General features: G+C 37.3%; 1 protein-coding gene across 16 annotated transcripts in view; it reads left to right on the plus strand.

Annotated features, from left to right (window-relative positions):
• The window catches only part of SOX6 (SRY-box transcription factor 6), a 371,444-nt gene that overhangs the window by 287,250 nt on the left and 64,633 nt on the right, over window positions 1-19,561 (plus strand). For 13 of the 16 annotated variants that reach the window (XM_077784277.1, XM_021525593.3, XM_021525597.3 and 10 more), the window contains one exon: window positions 19,025-19,174. The exons of 2 other annotated variants lie outside the window; for them this stretch is intronic. In XM_077784277.1, coding sequence (XP_077640403.1) covers window positions 19,025-19,174 — 150 coding nt within the window. The remainder of the gene's footprint in view (window positions 1-19,024; window positions 19,175-19,561) is intronic. One more of the 16 variants, XM_021525602.3, reaches the window with a different exon arrangement.

Here is a 19,561-nt window from a genome sequence, read left to right on the forward strand (position 1 = left end):
ATATTGGTAATGTATTATTTTAATCCATTTATTTTGTTTATGAAACAGTGACATATGTTTAGATTGTGAAATATATGAGCCTTAAAAATCACTTTATTGAAGAAAATTAATTTCTACAATGCTGTCTCAGTAATGTGTTCACTCACCCAGTCAGTCACTGGCAGGGCTGCCAGTCTTAATGTTGGTTAGACACAGTTTAACAGTTTTATCTGACATAACACTCTCGGATGTAGGCAGTAATAATTTTTTCAAATGCAAAAAGCATGGATTTTTCCATTTTCTTTCTTTCTTTCTTCCTTCCTTTCCCCCCCCTTTTTTTAACAAAGCGAAGAATGGGGATTGGGTAAATATGAGGGAGATTTGGTGAGACCAATAAAAATTAAAAACAGCTATAGTTACCTTTTCAAAGTTAGACACTGTAATTTGTTTGTCAGCGGGTAGATGTTTGGGTCAGCACTGTGAGTGAGTGACTGTCAGCGGGAATTCCTACAAGACAAGTAATTTCCCTCAATGTATTACTGACAGATTGCTCACTTCTTCAAATCACTAGAGAAAACAAACTTAATATTGTTACAGGCAGAGTTTCTGTCTTCATTAGCCTTATAGAATGATTTTATCTAGCATTCAAAGACTACTGAGCTCTAGGTGGACATATTTTAACAGAATGTTCCTTATTATGATACAGTGAATAGTGGTCTAAATTAAGGGGATGGTATGTGCAAATTTCAGCATATGGAAGTAGTAAATTACATATTTTGGTCCTTTTCTCATGTAGAAATTTAGGTTGTAGTGGAGAAAGGAGAGAGGTCGAAAGAAGATTTTATTAAGGCTCTGAGAGACCAAGCACGCCCTTTAATGGAAATAAAATTAAAAATATGCAAACGTTGCAATACTCAGGAAAATTTAATTAAAATCAATGAAATAGTTATACTTGTTCCTTTGCCTACTTGAATGTTTATGTCTCTGTATGTAATATCTGTGTTATCAAGTTGAATTATATCAGTGGCAGTATCAATGAAAATGATGTCATGGAGTCAATATTTTACCATATGACCTCCTTTCTTTGCAGAATTTCTTAGTAGTCTATTTTCTCCTACTCCTTCTCATCTTCAGCCCTGAATTATCTGGCAAAGTGATTTTCATCAGGAAAGGACAGGACAGCCTATCAAAATTGAGACTTTTTGCAGTAAAATATCACTTATGATGAATTTTTTTCCCTAGGAGGATTTTCCTAGCTTCCTCAGTAACATCACAAGGAAAAGGAGTCTCCCTCTTCTAGTTGGTAAAAATGGACAGACAAATAACCAGAGCCATTGGGTAATCAGCCTGGTGCAGCAACATTGCAAGAGCCTTTTCTCACCCATTTCATGCCCTGCACCTCCAATAACTGCTTTAAAAAGCATGCCTTTGTTACACCCTTTCTTGCCTACGGGAACGGTGTCGTGCTATTTAATAAAAAATTGATAGCAGTGTTAAGGAAGAGACTGTTCCTATAGTCTGTAGCAGTTCTAGTCAAATCCAGGTTCATTCCTGGGCTGCTGTTTCCTCCCACTGCGGGAAGGCCATCAGACTGTCACCCAGCCTGGCACAGCTCTCCTTCTGTTCCCTTCAGATGCCCAACCCCTCCTCCACCTTGGGAAGGGCTCCTGTCCTGCTCCTGCTCTCCTCTCCCAAGAGGGAAGACTTTTCAATCTGGCAGCTAGGGATGAGGCTCCTGGCATGATTCCCACCTTTTGCACCTTAGATCTCACCAAGCAGGACAGCTGCCTTCCAGGCCCATATGCTGCTCCTGGGAGAATTTACCATTGAGATCCTAAGTGGCACAGACATCAACTTGCTTATCAGGAAACTTGTATGTTTAAAAGGATATCATGCTTATAGGCTGGATGGCAGAGGTTTCCTGCATCCCTTCAGTCTATATCAAGGCAGAAACTGGAGCCCAAGTGACTGGGAGAGGCTGAGCCCCCAGCATCAACAAGACTTTCTTGCTGCCTTAACCACTGGCTGCCCCTTCCTGAAAGCCCAGGCTCTATTTTAAAATCATTGTGCTTTCCAAAGCTGCCTCCCTGGGGTATGTATTCACTCAGAAGCCAGCAAGAAGCAAATAAGTTACTGCTGCATTTACTGAGAGAGCACCAGAGGCACCAGTACTACAGAGTGCCATCAGGGGATGAGCACGTTTTTTAAATCTCTTTTAAAACTGTGGCATCCCTTTGGGGAATAGGTTGACTGTGAGGCATACTCTGAGCTGGCAGTTGGATTCCTTCAAGCTTTCTAGAAATGTATATGGTGTGTGCCTTACAGGAATTAGCTGCAAGTGAGTATGTTTCTGGAATTTTATTATACTTCTGATAACCATAGAGCAAGCTGCTTAATTTGGCTACAAATTACAGACATGAAGAATTTTTTCCTGTGATAGTGTTCGCATGTCTGGTTGTTTAGGAACTAAGCAGGAGCCAGATTAAAGACAAAAATGTCTTTTAAATTAGACCTGTGCACAAAGGAAAATAATATACGTCAGTATTATCATTCCATCCTGACTAATTGCTAGAGAAAAAGAAAACTTACCTTTCATCTGAACTAAAAGTTCTAATAACAAGAGTGGTTTAGATTAGAGCTTCTTGGTGTAGACTAACACACGTGTGTGCTCAAAGGAAGCAGAATATTTCTCTTAAAGATGCCTGGACCCAAATGATATCATCAACTTCTTCATTTCTTAACGTCTTTGATTAGAAGAGCATATGCCCTCCCACTGACCCAGTTCAAAAAAAGAGGGAAATTCATAGAAAATGAGATAAAACTCATCAAACCAGTGTGTAGATAAAGCTATCACCAAGTTGAAGAGGCTTTGTGGATGGTGAAATAGGAATGGTGTGGCTTTCACTGAACTGCTTTTTTAAAATGGGTTTGGTCTGTGATGTTTTTAGAATCCATATGATTGAGGAACTAGAAAAGTGTCCTAACTAGAAAGTATTGGATTCATCTGTCTGTTCCTCAGACTCAGCATGAAGGCTACATATGGCTGGAGGCACACCAGAAGGTTTGCATGTCAGTCCTGAAAAAGAGACAGGAGGGAGGAGCATCTTCAGGCGTGCAAGAAGAAAACACATCATGCTTAAATTTCAATATTAATTTGAGACTTAAAATAATCTTTCACAAAATCTAGTGGAGTAGACACAATAGGGCATGTATTTTGGTGTTGGGCATGAATTATAGCAAAGCATGAAAACAAATAGAAAAGTATTTCAGGTGTAGGAATAGTGAGAGCGTGCTGTCAGGTCCACTGTCATTTTTGGAAGTGAAGTGAGAAATCAAACAGGCAAAGTCCTTTCAATGCAGTTGAACCATTTGTGCTATGCTCTAGACACAGAACAAGTCACCAGGTTTAACCAGTTTACAGTGTTATTTAATAACACTTCTGTGAACTGTCCAGGGTAATTCATCCAGTACAGGCCCTCTCTTCTGCTGCTGTTTTCAGCACCTAGGGGAGGGTTGTTCAGGCCTCAAAATCTATTTAACCCAGTCCCAGCACTGCTGCTGAAGTATCATCACACCCACTCTAGTTCAGAAAGCACAGCAATCTTACACCAAATTCACATTTACTGGTGTAAAATACATCATCTTCCAATGAATTTATAATAGTAAGTTCCCAGTTACCTGGTTTTGAGGTGCAAATGTGATTTTTTTTCTTAGATGTAATTTTTATAAGCACCATTTGAATATGTTTTGCATAATTTTGTGTGTACTTCCTATAAGGAAATTATTTAATTTTCCTTGAAGGTGCATGAAAGTTCAAAATATATGGTAAAAGATCAGTTGAGCGATCTGCTAAGCAACCCGTAAAGCACAATTATTTCTAATGCTTTAAAATATCTGTAAGCGGGGCTTGTTTTCTGCTTCACAAAGAAAACATTCCACTGTTTTCTGCATTTAAATATACATTTTAACTGTGTTGACTTATCAGGTAACGCAGCAGGCTGAACAGGGACAAACCATTTTTAATGGTATGTTAATTGAATGGGATGCCAGAGATGCACCTGAGTGACTTTTTTTTCCCAGATATGCCCCAGCTGACTGATAAAGCTTTTCCTGATCAGTAGAGCCAGTATATATTTATTATATCCCTGTCTTCTGTCCATTTTTGCTGGCAAAAATTGTAGAATGGCTGCGAGCTACCACAGGAACTGTCTCTCTTATAAAAGTAAGAAAACATTGCAGTTTCAAATCCCAAGCAGCACTTTCAAATATTCAGCTCTTAAATGCAGAGTTGCCTCAGCATCTTCTCACAAGATGGGGATTCAGATGTGGGAATTGAGAAAGGCAGTTTAAATGGGATTTTTCCTTTTCCCTGACTTACACCCATTTATTGGTGTCTTGTTATTCTGTCGTGGGAGCACACAGGAATTTAATTGTTGAGCTTTTGCCTCTCAGAGTGCTTAACAGTGGTGAGTGTTCAATTTCCTTGTTCTGTGTCTGCACAGTTCTGCAAGGGAAATACTGCAATCATCCTGTTAAACAATTTCTCCATCTGGGTGGTCAGAGAGGGAATGAACCCACCGATCTATGCCAGACTTTATGAGATATATCTAGACAAAGTTTATTGCCTTTTTTTTTTTTTTTTTTTCCCATGTCCTGATTTCCTTTTTTCTTGCTTATGCCACATTTTCCCTGTGTGCCACCAGGGTGACAGACCTAGAATGTGTACACTAGAAGCAACAATTGCAGAAGCATCTCCCATAGGATTAGGAGAAAAATGATGTTTTCAGACCCCTTCAGCTAAGATTATCTGCATTACTGGCAGTTGTACCAGTGGCATGGACATGTGCTCACTAGGAAACTCATTCACCAACTCATTTCACACAGCTCAACAAGCAGTTACTCGTAATTGCTTGTAATCCTGCTGACATGAGACTGAATGAAACTCCTGACTTTTCTCACAAAGCCCATCTATGTGTTAACGTTTTTTGAAAGAAATATCAGAAATTCTGAAATGCAAAATTTGATAAGCTTTGATAGCTATCATCCCTTCAGCAAACTTACTGTAATTAATTGCTTTTCAGTCATATAATTTTTCTCCCCTTATCATGGGGGTCCTCCTTCTTTTTACTCTAGCTTTAGTGCAGAAGACATTTCTATAGTTGAAGTGTGTGAAACTATCCGAATTTGTGAGGTAGCTGCTTTTCATATAGACCTCTCACATTTATTGTAAAAAATACTTCATATTAGCAGTAAGGGCTAAAACCCAGAGTTTTGAGGAAAAGCTTCTGAAAGAATACCAGAAAACATTTAAAATTCTTTTTATGAATAATCTGATTTACAGCACATCAGAGAAGGTAATACTGGATGGCATAAAGTGAATGAAAAAAAAACTGCTCTGATGCAACCATCTGGTTATATTTTCATGTTTTTCTGATAGATCTGGATATATTTTACGTTAAGTAAGTACTGCTTATTCACTTTCTTTGGATATAAGAAGAATTTAAAACACCAAAGCCTTTGTTTGGAACTATGTTTGGAGCCATGCTGCCAGGTCCTTGCTTGCTTTCCTAGGTGAGCTTGCTAGTCTGTTACCTTTAGTGCCATCCTCAATTTTTACAAGGAAGAATTTATGCTACAAAAATGCCAATAGCAAATTCTAATAGTAGCAAACATAGAAAAATCACATACAGATTAATTTTTAATCATCTACAGATTAATCTTTCACATTTTTTCTTGAAAAACATAATCTGCTGGAAACTTCAAATTACTTTTTCAAGCAAATGCAGTTTTCCTTTGCTGTGACTGGCTTTCTACTAAAGGTATCTAAGTAGGGTGTCTCACAGTTATTTTGTAAAATAATAAAAAATGTTGGAGATTTTTTGCAAATTTTCAAGATGTGGAGTACAATATATAATCTTGGAGAACAACAGAGATGAGGCTATTGTGTTCTTTCCTATGCATGGTAAATAACAGGAGAATTGTGATCAAAAAGTAGCATATCAGTCATCTGACAGCATTAAATGAAGGAATGCAAATCTTTGTGCTTAAGAGAAAGGTTTTACTGATGTTTCCCCTGTCCTCCTGTACAGGGAATGACAATAGATATTTGATGAAGTATTTTTTTCTTGATATTTAAAATATTGCATTAGAACAGGGGTTTTATTAATGCCCACATTTATCTCTACTAGGAGATGGTTATATTCAGATGTACCTAGTTCAAGTGCTGTGGTATTGCAGCAGCAGTGGATCCATTTCAGGAGGAGCACAGGGAAGATGGTGACTTGTTCAGGTGCACAGAGAGTGGGAGTGTTTAAATGGATGGTCTGAGGCACGATTCCTCCTTCCTGGGTCCAGGTGCTCACCCCATGCCGAGGTGGGAGAAAAGAGAATTCACTGCCTCCCACCCTCTGTGCTCCTGAGGTGAGCTGTGTCCCCAGGCTGGCCAGGGAAAAGGGTGAGCTGGGAGGCTGCACTGTGAGAGTGCAAGACTCCTGCTTTAACAGCCTCTCATTAGGTCTTCCTCTAGAGGAAAATACAGCAGGGAAAAAAGAGGCAGTTTGGGCTTTGATCTTGCTTTCATAAACAACTCGAAGAATTTGCATGGGAGCAGGAAACTATTCCATTATTGTCACGAGCAAAAATACAAGAGAATAGATACACAAAGTGGAAGAGACGAGAGCAGTTAGCACTCCTTTATTCCTTGTCAGAACTTAATCTAGATCAACTAAAATGTTTGCTGTTTTTGTCGTGCCTCAAGATAAAGTGTCAATGTTTACATACTCCTTTCTTTTAGACAAAAGATGCTTATTGTTTCTGAGCCCCTCAGTTACTATCTATAGGAAATTATAAATATGGAGGAGATGCCTAAGTTTGTCTCATTTTTAAGTTGTGTTTTTGGCTAGTTTTTTTTTCTTTTTTATAAAGAGCAGTTGCTATAACCACAACAAGCACTTCATGTTACGTGCTTCTGTGCTTTTCTTTATTTTTGTCCTTTTCTTACACCACAAAGAACCGAACCAGAGTGAAGTTAGTAAGATGAAAAGCTAATGTGTTATGGGCTGTTGCCCCACTAGGGGGAAAGAATGTTGAACATATTCTGTGTATAAAGTGGCTATTTTAAAAAATATTTTTTTAATTATTATTTATTATTATTGTCCTTCCTGGTATCTGCTTGATGTAGAAGTTTTAGGGCAAGCTGTGCCACTGCAGCATTTCACTCCTGGCCTCCCTCCTTCCCCGACTTTGCGCGGCAACCTCCGCGTATCCGGCAGGTTGAGCGCCAGCAGATGAAACAGATGTTTGGGCCATACTGGAATGGAGCAGCATGCTGCATCAGGACCTGGATATTCCTCCTGACATCTGGATGCTGCTGGGCAGGGAAGCCTGCCTCGGGCCGGGAGGCTGGAGGAGCCTTGTGGCAGTAAACATAGGGTCCTCGCTGCTCTTTAAGCGATTAGTGCACTGGAGCAGCAATAATGCTGAATTATCGCTTGGATGCGTTCTTCTAAGGAATCTTGGGACAAAGGGATAGCCAAGGAGGAGTATTTACGGTAAAGTCATGTTCAAAAAGACAAGACTAATTGCCATGTGTTAAAAAGCTTGCTTTCACCTGATTGTAAAATTATTATGAATACTTTAGGAAACTTTTTTTACAAAGCAGACAACAAATAGCCTGCACAAAAGCCTCCTTTTTTAATTTAAAATCACTAAGATGAAAAAACTACAATTTCAGCTACTTTGCAATTTCATGCTCTAGTCAAATTGTAGGGAACTGCAACAAAATGTGACTGAATACAGGAAATTGTAGGTAAACTAATGTGCATGCCTACTAGAGACAAAAATGTGAACTTCTAATAGCTGCAGGGAAGGATATTAGGTATGGAAGCTGTCTGACTTATGCATCAACTCTTTATAGTTTCACTTTATCAAGTTGAAAATTCTGCTGTATGTGCTGCTGCAGCATAAATTGTCTGCTGCTGCACTTTCCTTTATGATGTGTGTTATTTAAACACAATAGACATACTCTATTGCATGGGAATAGGTGTTTAATGTTTAGTGATTACTGGCTGTTGGATAAAATAGCATTTAACATGGTTTTCCCCCTCCTTGCTCCCAGTAAATTTTCTATTGTTAAGACCAGTGTGTTTAAATAAGGGCCTTCCCAAACAAAATACAGCTTTTTGGATAGCATGAGGTAATATTTGAAGAAGACCGGTTTATTTATCATTTAACCTCCAGTATTCTGAAGGGGTTATATTTAATTAACACTGGCTAAAGGCCTGACCTAAGAGGCAACCAAAAGTGATTGAACTGCATTTTCAGATCTAGGCTGTAATCTGTTGGGAAAGGAATAATAATACTACTACTAATAAAAAAAATTAGAAAGCACCATTTACTGAATTTCTTTCTAACTAAGCTGTATTTCAATGGGCCATTTAATGCTCAGATGGACAAAGGTATTACTTCAGTCATTGAATTGTATCAAACCCTTTCTCAGAGGCCCAGTTTAAAAACTCTACAGGAAAAGTGGCTTAGCATCATATTCTCAGAAGACCAACACTCAGTCTGTTTCGAAAGGGAAAAAAAAAAAAAAATAAAAAGAGTGAAATGAGGTGTGACACGGCCGCCAAGTCAGTGAGGATTTTTGTGTCTCCTTCCAGCCAGTGGCTTAGCAAGGGAATTGTTCTTCAGAAAGTAAGAGCTCCATGTTGACACAGAAGGCCTTCAATTTTGTATATATGTTTTTAAATTTGTTTTTGTTTTGTACTGTTTGTTTGTGTGCTTTGGTAGCTGTTACTCTCTTCCCCCTGTCAGCTTTTGGCCAAGCTTTTGTTCTTTTCTGGCTTGGCAAAAATTTAGTTTTCTCTCTAGGGAACTGAGGATCAGTACCTATACTTTACAGCATTAGATTTTTGAACTAGTGACACTGGAAAAAATTGAAAGTCTGATTTAAATATCATGCTCACTGACATTGTGAGAGGAGTAGTCACTTTCAATAAACACAGTGTTACATGTACTCTGTGGTGATATAAAATATCTAAGGTACTGTCTGAAATTTAGTTGTGTAAAAATTTCAGGATATATTTCTGAATTTATTTTTTTTTACAGAAAGTGAACTTTTCTTTCACTATTTTCATGCTGTCTCATGAAAAATTCCCAGCAGCTTCATATGTTGATGGGAGTGACATTTTATCTTGAAAACTTATCAAGGTGCTGTAAAACTAATAAACCATCAGCTTTACTTCCTAAGGGGAAACAAACAAAATATTACAGAGACAACTGCCGGTGCCAAATTATGTACATTGTCTTAGCCACTTGCAGTGATTGATATTCATTTGAGCTCTAAGCATTCTTTCTTGGCTTTGTCCACAGCTTTACAGTAAATAGGTTGTGAACAGGCAGTTGCTGAGAGATTGTATTTAATTGTCATAATTCAATGAAATCAAAGCCATTTGATTTCCGAGGGGCACGATCTGATCTCAGGGGTGATGCCTGCATGAGAGATCCTGCATTCAGACAGCAGAGAGAGTTGTTTTGATGCCCATTTCTAATTCATTGTCTCAAAGCAGGAGGAGGTCAGAAGAACAAGAAATAGTTTGCAAAAGAAACAGAAGTGATTTTAAGAGCACCCTAATGCACATATGCCTGAAGGCAAGTTAGTTCTTTATTGCACTGGTGCATATATTTTAAGTCAGTAACATTTCTCCATATTTACATGACTGTTAGTGAGAGAGACTTTGGGGTTGGATGTTTGTGAGTAAAAGGTGGGGATAGGAAAAAGTGAGTGAGGCTCTAAACACGGACCTTGTTGCAGGTGTCTTCTCATTCCACATTCTTTCCTTGTGTTTTTTTTTTGGTTTGTGTGTTTTTTTGGTTTTGTGTGGTTTTTTTTTTGTTTTTTTGTTTGTTTGTTTGAGGTTTTTGTTTGTTTTTATGAGGATTTTTGTTGTTGTTTTTCAGTTTGTTTTGGGGTTTTGGTTAGTTAGCTAGTTTGTTTTCCCACCAGAAAATCAGCATGACCCTTGGAGATGAAAAGTATTATCCGTAGACCCTTTATTTTAGAAAAGGCAATATTAATAACTTTGAACAAAAACCTAGTAAAATGTTAATTTCATCTTCAGTTTAAACTTCCCCTCACATTATAAATTTAAGTAGATATTTTATAGGTGAGAATACCTCTTCAGGTTCCCCCCATATTATGATGAATGAGCCCAAACTTAAAATAATAGTGCAAGACCCACAACACACAAGAATGGCTCATGGACAAAAAGATCTATCATTTCTTCAGAACACATGTCAATATGGTTTATTAGTCCATTCATATTTTGATGACCTATTGTATGTGCTGAGGGGTTCCTCTGTGAAGTAAGGCAAATTTTCTTCCCCAAAAGATGAAGCAAAAAATGAAAAACTGTGAAGAACATATATGTTTTGGCTAATTATTTTCCTCAGAAGAAGTCTGGGTCTTTATCACTGCCTTGTTATACAGATCCTCTTAACATCTGTCCAGCAGACTGTGGACTTCATTAACAGACAAGAGACCTACCAGATTTAGAGCCTGCTGGGTGCGTCTTCATCTTCACAGCTGTGGATTAACTCAGACTTTCCAGAAGAGGACAACCATATGGGATAATTGGTGTCATTGGGTAGCTAAAAAAAATATGAAGAAACAAATGTCGTCCAAACACAATCCACTGTTTTTACAGCCACAATTACTAGTCTGTTTAAGAAATAAGAAAGGCAGCATTACACTAAAAAAAGAAAATCTATTCATATCTGTGTGGGAACCTAATCAGGCTCTTGTTTCCAATGACGATGGCTCCACAGTCGTACCAGGTCTGCAACAAGAATGCTCCTTTTGTGTGCCGATAATGTGGAAGCGATAAAATTTCCTATAAGAGACATATGTGTTTACATCATGAGATGTGTTATTTGACAAAACGCTTTGTTCTCTGCATATTTTCCACGCAGAGTTTCATGCTGGGTTGTTTTGCTGGAAAGCTTTGATTAGCTAGAATTAGTTGCTGAAGTAAAATAGACACTTTTGTTTTATGAGTCCTCTTGCTGAGCTGTAAATTATAGTAAAACATATAAGGAGTGACAGAAAGAAGTGCTGATTTGAACCTCTGACCCATGATCGGCATAAAAACATAAGATAACTCTTTCAAAGGACTACTGAGAGCCATAAATATTCCATGGTCCACTTAAAGTTAGACCCTTTTAACAAAATAAAGCTGTTATTTTGCAGTACTACAACAATACATGCTGCAGTATCTAAAATGTGGAGAGATTCTTTTATTTTCGGTTTGGGCTGGCCATTAGCCACAGCAGGGCAGCAGGAGAGATGTGAGTGATTTTTCTTTTTCTGAACCAGTACAAAGAATTTGTGGTCAGTGAAAGCAGTTGGGACCAGCAGACACTCAGTGGTGAAATTAGGTATTTTGCTGCTGTTATTTTGCTGCTTGAGAGCAAAGCAATAGAGGCATGTGTCTCTCCTAAGGAGACAGGAACTGAGGGGAATTTAGGGCCACACAAAATTTTCCCTTGGCATAATATACAGTAGCAACTGACAGACACTGAAATGACTAGTGTTAATAGTTTAAAAAAAACCCAAAACAACAAACAAGCCAAGTGCATGAAAATGAATAACTGGTAAAATCATTATTGAGGTAAGAAAGAATGTTTTCCAATGCACAGATGAATGTAAAGTGGAAACTGAACGCCTCTAACTTTGCCTGTGACTACAAAATGTATTATTTGTATTTTCACAAATACAGTTAGTTTGTTTACACATATTGGGTTTTAATAAATCGGAGAGCACATTAGTCAGCAAGCGCATAAATAATCACGGCAACAATCTTTGTTATTATGACATTAGTTATGATAATTCATTAGCTGCCTGTTTGTGTTGCACCTCAGTGCCTTTTTGCAGAGGTATTTGGTGTATTGGGGGAAGATGTAGAGAATATTCACACTCTAATGCTGAGCAGACTGTGCAGGAGAGTGATCTATGGGTGTTTAAAATCAGAACGTTATGTCCACTATAGATACGTTAGACATGAGAAAACAAGGAAAGAGAAAATGGTGCTGCTACAAGCAGGCTAGGCACATCTTTATGACACTTGGATTCTGTAGAGAAACAGAAGTATTTTCAATAATTATTACTTTTTATTTATCATGCTTCTAAATTAGACACTTTTCCCCTAATTTTTATTCCAACTTCATGTAGCTGTGCTTGATCAGTGGCATTTTGAGATACACCCATGTAGAGCCAAATAAGTCTCTGTTATTCAGCATAAAATTCTGATTTAAGATGATGCATACTTGTTGGTTCTTAAATACTAATCTATTTGTTATCTGTATGGTGGCACATGTGAAAATGAGAGTCTGGCACACAGTCCTAAAAGGTAAAACTCATCTTATTTTTCTTTGTTAGCATTTTTCTCAGAAAAACTGAGGAAATGCTTCTGAGACATCTAAATTTCATCATCATAAATTTATAAAACACACTGGTTTAACAGTTAACAAAAACAAAAGGAAATATGCACATCTGGCATAAAACATTCAGTCTTGAAGGGGTCTTGTTTTTTTATGCAAAAGCTTTGATTTTTCCAAGTTTTAGTTTTAAAAATTCCACTAAATGTTTCTTTCATGTATATGTACAATTCCTCTACAATTTTGTGTTCACCTTTTCTTCTCTTCCTCCTCCTCCTCCTTTTGTGTGCAGAGCTCTCTGGGACACAGATGCTGAGCCTTGGAAGGTGTTTTTGTGGTGATGGCATCTGGCTCCTTGGCAGACTCCACAGCCCGTAGCTGCCTTCGAGTTGCCCCTGGGTTTGCCACATGGTTAAGCTGCTGATGGGTTACTTAGGCTGTCTTGTGATTCTGCATGTTGTTTTCTGCTAGGCCACCTTTCATTTTGAGCATCTACACAGGAAGAATCTTAAAACAAAGAGAAAGCAACCCTTTTGGGTGGTGGGGATTTTTTTTTCTTCTTATATATACACATAAGTCTATAATCCCATTTCTTATCTTGGTGCTGTAGTACAGCTCTTAAATGCAGTGTTAAACACAATATTTCTGGTGCAAAACACATGTCAATACAAAAAATATGATTTTCATATGTGAAAATTGGAAGGAATAAGTACAATTAACATTACTTTAGAAGCAGTTCTTGCACTTAGATTGAGATGTGTCTGAAATTTTGGGGTAGGATATTCCTGCTTCTGCACTGCTTTCCTGAACTGCTGAGGTTATACCAGTGACACTGGACTCAGGTCAGCACTTAAACTTTATTTCCATAGTTATTATCTGTGACACCCAAAACATGGGTGTGAACACTAATCTGTTCTTCCTCCAAACAAAAGAAAAACTTTTTCAAACTGAAACTCTCTTTCCTTTAATCTGTTTGACATTACATTTTTTTCAAACACCACTACACCAATAATTAAAAACAAGCAGTCCCAATGAAGGTATGATTTTCTTGTTGCAGTAGCTTCCTTTCAGAAATGTGTGCTGGAAATAATGAAGATGTTGCTGGTTTTGGGGAACTTGTAAAAACCCTTTGTCATCAGATAGTTCTAAGTATTATTATTGGTTGTTATGTGCTCGGAAGGAAAATGCTGGTATTATAGCTTTGCAATGCTACTTACTAAATATACTATGGAAAAAATAACTGCATTACCTCTTGTAGTGCAGGATTTCAACAGCACTTGCAGTCACTCCTTAGAGTTTTTCATCTTTAGAAACCAAATTACTCATTGTCTAAATAGCTGAACTTTCATCTCTATAAATAAGATATTTCAGCTTTGCACAATTCATTTAAAATGCTGACAAATAAGGATTCTCACTTGATTCTCAGTAGCTTTATTGTTCAGTTTCATTTACTGTAGCAAATGTATTTGTTGAAGATGTAACATAGGGCTTCCATTTTTAGTAATGGAAGACTTCAGAATTAATCAGGGTTCACAAAACTTAGCATTTTTCCCAAGAAAAGAAAGTAAAAGGGTGAAAGTTTCGAGAACAGATCCTTTCTTTCTACTTCAAGCAAGCCACCTTCTATTGAAATTCTTTGTGGTGCATCTTCCATTGCATTTTATTGTGCTGGGCCAGCCCTCATCACCCACACTTTGTTTATCTGCTCCACTGAGTATTGCAACCTCTCTTTTTCTTATCTCCATGTTTCACACATGGCTTTCTGATTGTTTCTTCAGAATTCTGCTGCAAAAATAACATCTGAATTACATCCCTGCAGCTGTGACCAAATGCTCCCTCAACCACAGAGTCAGCTGAAAGGTCTCAAGCCCTTGCCTTTCTCCTCCTGTATAAATGAGTGCAACTGGTCTCTCCATTTGTTCCCTGAGATTGTGCATCTAAAGAAGCTCCCTCTCTTCTGTGCAGCAGCTGAGCACTTACTCTTTATTGAAGTATCTTCTCAAAACCAATTTTTCCCTAGGACCTGTTTTTGACAAGCCCTTGGTAAAAGAATCATGATGTGGATGTGGCACTTTGGGGACAAGGTTTAGTGGGTGAACATGGCAGGGCAAGGCTAGTGGTTGGACTTGGTGATCTTAGAGGTTGTTTCAACTTTAGTGATTCTTTGGCCCATTGTGTTTTCCTTGCCATGTGCCACTTCTGTAGCATTTGATTCTCAAAATTCTTAATTCTTATTTGTTCTCCTAGACTTATATGGTGCAGGCTAAGAGATAAGTATGAATATTCCTGCTGCAAAAAAGAAGGGAAAACATTGGATGCAGAGAAAGCTTTGTTCTGTTTTGTATTTTTGTATTTGCCATGCTCAGTCTCATTTGGCAGAGAATGTGTCCAGGAAAGTCACAGACCTATTGCAAGACAAAAGTTATAGGGAAAGGGGCTTGAGATAATGAAAGAGTTTTGATTATTGAAAGATAGTTGAAAAAACTAGATGAAAAAATGTTGAAACTTTTGAGAGCAATGTGTGAGCCTAAGGCCTTTGTCTTCTGGCAAGGCATGAATGAATACTGGCAGTGAAGGCAATTATGCTTCTGTGCTATGAAAATATGTCACAAAGGCATTTTGAAACTTAGATGGCATTAGAAAAGGTTTTAACATTTGGATCAGTCAAGATAGTCTATTATTAGTTCATAGCTTTTTAGATACATTCTAGATCATGGACGACACTTTATAAAAGTGAAATCTAAATAATTCATAAGATTCTGGAGGAAATTTCTGAAGCAGAAAACACCATCACCATCACAACAGAATCATTACTTATGTTTTTTATTCAATTCTTCTTGAATAGCTCTAAGCTCTAACAAAGGCTTAGTGTGAATGCCACCATTTCCAGGTAAAAAAAATCAGTATGTGCTTGTGCTGTTCTGTGCACATGCTGAGTATAGCACTCACCTACCTGTTTGAATTTTTTTTTTAAGTAGATGAACATCATTCAGACTCATAGTGACCTCCAACTTACATAAATTCCCCTCCAATTTTTAGTTGATTACAGCTGAAATAGAGTTAGCAACAAATGCTTAAGTCTGTGAGCCTGTTAGTTCATAGGTGCTTAAATGTGAGACTTAACTTGCCATTGCCCTGAGACTTGAGGCATTTCAAAATCCCACTCTTAGGTGTCAAATCTGACATTAGAAGAACCCTGGTTCTGAAAGCAGCAAAGCTGCATCCTTGTTTATATACCTTAATAAGCTGGGCTTGAAAATTGTTAACTATTTCAGGAGCACTGAGGAACTCAAAGTGAGCATTACTTTTATTTATATGCTGGGAACTGGACTGTAAGAATTTAACATTTTGACCTCTGAGAAAAAATAAAAACCAGGCTATACATTTTTAAGGCTTCTTAAAACAATCAAGAATACTTGATGTTTTTAAATATCTAATTTGTAATCAAGAGCCTCCTGAGTCAGTGGTGAGCATAAGGATTATGAAATGCTCTTCTCTCTTTATGTGATAGGTATAGATCAAAAATATGATATGTTTCAATGTTTAAGATATTTTAATTTTTTTACTTGTGAAATAGTTTGCAGGTAAAAATTTCAGTTGAAAAAAATCCATTGAAGCTTTTTTTTTTTTTTTTTTTTTTGAGCTTTAAAAGCCAACAGTCAACATTCATTCAATGTTTGGGTTTTATTCCTCACCTCAATCTTGCAAATAGAAGCTTCACAATCTGACCATCTCAATGTGAGGTCCTAAATTGCCATTTTGAGCCACAGCAGTGGCATTTGCAAAAATATCAATTTTTTTTCCCTGCAATGGTGGCATGCACATATTTTTCCACACTGGCTAGCTCCCCATACAAACTGGTATTTAAAACTTATACAGCTTTCCAGTCCACACAGCAATGTTGCTAGTGCTGGTGTGAATTCTTGCAGTATTTGTACTTGCTTGTAGAACAGCTTTGTTTTAAGCAAAGCAGAAAGCCAATTGCTGTTACTTATTTATACATTTTCTTTTATTTTTTAAAATAAATTTATAGAAATGCCAAGCTAAAGCCAGCCCTGAGACCTTGGAATAACCCAATCATGATTTATATATACATACAGATATATAAATGACAAAATTTCTTTTATTCTGTCTTCCCTCAGAAACATTTCTCCCTGACAGGACTTGCACTACAGCCAATACAGCCCTCAACACCCTGGGAGGGGAGTGGTGAAAAATTCTAATTTTATTCTACTTTTCCTGATTGCATTTCCAAAACCAAACAGTTTCCTAGATAGTCAGTAGAACAGCCCACTTTTCTTGATGTTAACCCTCCACATGCTGTGGCTGTTTCTGTTGCTGGACCTGGTGGGATGCAGGTGAGCAGCACGTCCTGCTCTGATTGGTGTCACGTGTCTCTACCTTTGCACTGATCTTGAAACATCTCTTCAAGAAGTTTTCAAGGAGAAGTGGCAGGGATAGGTCCTTAGTATTTATCTCTGCTTCTTGCCAGGCAAATCTATTGTTAATTAGAATAAATAAATTTTTTTTTAGAATAAATAAGTTTTTTTTGGTTTTTTTTTTTTTTTTCCTGTGATGATAACAGTTAAGAGATCTCCCTGTCTTTTTCTTGACCCATGAGCTTTTCCATCTTATTTTCTCCCCCATCCTGCTGAAGTGGAGGAGGAAGAGAGTGGCTGGCTGGGCATCTGGCAACCAGCCTAGGTCAAACCACCACACTATTTTAGTTGCCACTATTGACAATCAAGTTTTGTCTTCTATGAAAAATAGAATACTGTAGAAAGAATAATTTATACCCCACATTTTTGTGCCCTGATGGCTTACCTGAGTAGGAAATTCTTTTGAACTCTAGTTAATACATATGAGTTTATTTACAGAGAATTCCTTTCATACACTTGAAAGTGCAACACACAGTACTGTAAGTACAAAAGTTTTATTCTTTTAGTAAAGTGTGAGTATTCTTCAGATAGTTGAAGAAGTTATATTGGTTAAAAAAAAGAAAAGTATTTATGGACAAACCACAGAATACTGAGAAAGCCTTTATAATTGTTGGGTCTTGTCTTTAAATTGCATACAAGTTTATTGTGTTATCTCTTTTATAGTGCAGTGCCTGATTATTCCTGAGCTGAGAATGTGCAGGATTTCAAAAGTTTGTGAAATGTGCTTTTTAGTCTCATTTAAGCAGATCATCCTATTAAGCAAACAAAGGTTGACCTCAAGAATATTCTAAAAGGGATAAGATTATATTATTAGGAGAAGAAAAAAACCCACCTACTGTTGTATGAAATGCTTCATTTTCATTCTCCAAGACCTCACCAATAACTGGGATTTTTTTCTGTTTTCAATCTTTTTCCTTCAAGCATAGGAAAAAACCTTGTACCTTAGCCAAAATATTTAAACACCACTAATTCCAAAACATTAATCTGTGATCCTTTTGTAGTTCCTGTGTGGTACTGGAAAGGGGTGGAAACAAACAAACAAACAATAGTTTTTATTTGTCACCCTGAGCTGTGACTCTGCCCCTCCCTCCCGCGTTTGTCTCGCCACTGAGTCACTGAACTTCGAGTATTGTGTAACTTTCATTTCTGTGGAGGCTTGTTATATTAGAAAAATTGTTCCAAAGAAAGCAACAATTATGACATAAGCACATCTGGCTCTTGCAAATTATTCTTTATTAAGCTTTCATTTAATTACATGTGCTGAAAGGTCTGCTTTTGATTACTGTAATTTTTTTTATTTGTCCATCTGAATGATAGTAATGTTGGAAATTACATACAAACCACCTGGCTTTTTTCTCACTAATAAGGCAAAGTTTATGTAGATCTGTGTGTAGAAGAGGGATTAGGATCTTCCCTGTTCATGGCAGAAGAATTATTTGTGATGCTAATTCAAGGTGAGGGTTTAAGTTTGGTCACTGGGAAGAAATTCGACTGAATTGGTTTTGTCCAGTAAACACTTTTTATTGGTTGTGATTGTTTATTTTAATATAAAATCTATGTTTCAGTTAAATTTTTTTAAAAATTCCACTAGAGTTTTTTTTGGACATTCATCACTATTTACAGGAACTTTTAAGGCCTAGATTCATTATTAGCATTTATAGAACATATATAACTGTACAGAGAGATGGAGACATACCTTGTTGGCTATTTTAACTTTGCCTTTTGTAGGAAACCATTCCTGTGGCAGCTCCCAGTAAAGTTTCTGGAGTTAGTTGTTAATTTCTTGCTAAGAAAAGAAAGACCTGGATTATTATTGTTTCTGACAGGGGTGTATACCTCCTTTTCATAAATAGCCTTATAATTTTGTTTTTAGTATTCTGGCACAGTATAATTTTTTTGCTCAATACCATGACTGTCATTAGCAAGAAGGAAAAAAAAAGTTAAGAAAAATCAGCAAAAGTCAAATGAATAAAAAATATATTGTTGTTTGGGAGTTTTCCAGACTTTGTTTTTTCTCTTTTTTCAAATAGCAGAAAGGGAAGCCACAAGCAGAGCTGAAAAAGATCCTTTAAGAGAAGAAACACCAGTGTAAAGAAAAAAATAAAAGTGCATTTACAGCTTCTTTCTTTAGGAATATTGCAGGAATATATGTATATCTTCTTGTCTTCCAGCAACTGTATGCAGCTCAGCTGGCAAGCATGCAAGTTTCTCCTGGAGCCAAAATGCCATCTACTCCACAGCCACCAAATACAACAGGGGCACTTTCACCCACTGGGATGAAAAATGAGAAGAGAGGGACCAGCCCGGTAACTCAAGTTAAGGTATTTTTCAGTAAAGAAAAAAGCTGGTGTTTGAGAAGGACAGTAAAAGCAAATGATCTCTGTAATTATTTTACAGTTGGAAGTTGAACCACGGTACTGTTCTTCGATATTCAAATAAAAAGTTCCATTTTAGTGCTGTATTATCAGTAGAGAGAAGGGAAGAGAAAGCATGCACTTGCTTCCAAAAATACCAGGCGTCCCTCTTCCTACCAGAGGCAGCACAAGAGATTCATCAGTAAAATGTGATATTTTCAAGATTTCAGTTTGTAATCTGGTAACATGCATAAATGGCATCCATTTCACAAATTGTTTCACGTTGAACTCTTGAGTATCTTAAGATGTGGTGCTGGCTTATATTGTTAGGGTAAGAGAAAGACTGTAGATCTT

This window comes from Lonchura striata, chromosome 6 (assembly GCF_046129695.1).
Source record: "Lonchura striata isolate bLonStr1 chromosome 6, bLonStr1.mat, whole genome shotgun sequence".
Taxonomy (NCBI): domain Eukaryota; kingdom Metazoa; phylum Chordata; class Aves; order Passeriformes; family Estrildidae; genus Lonchura; species Lonchura striata.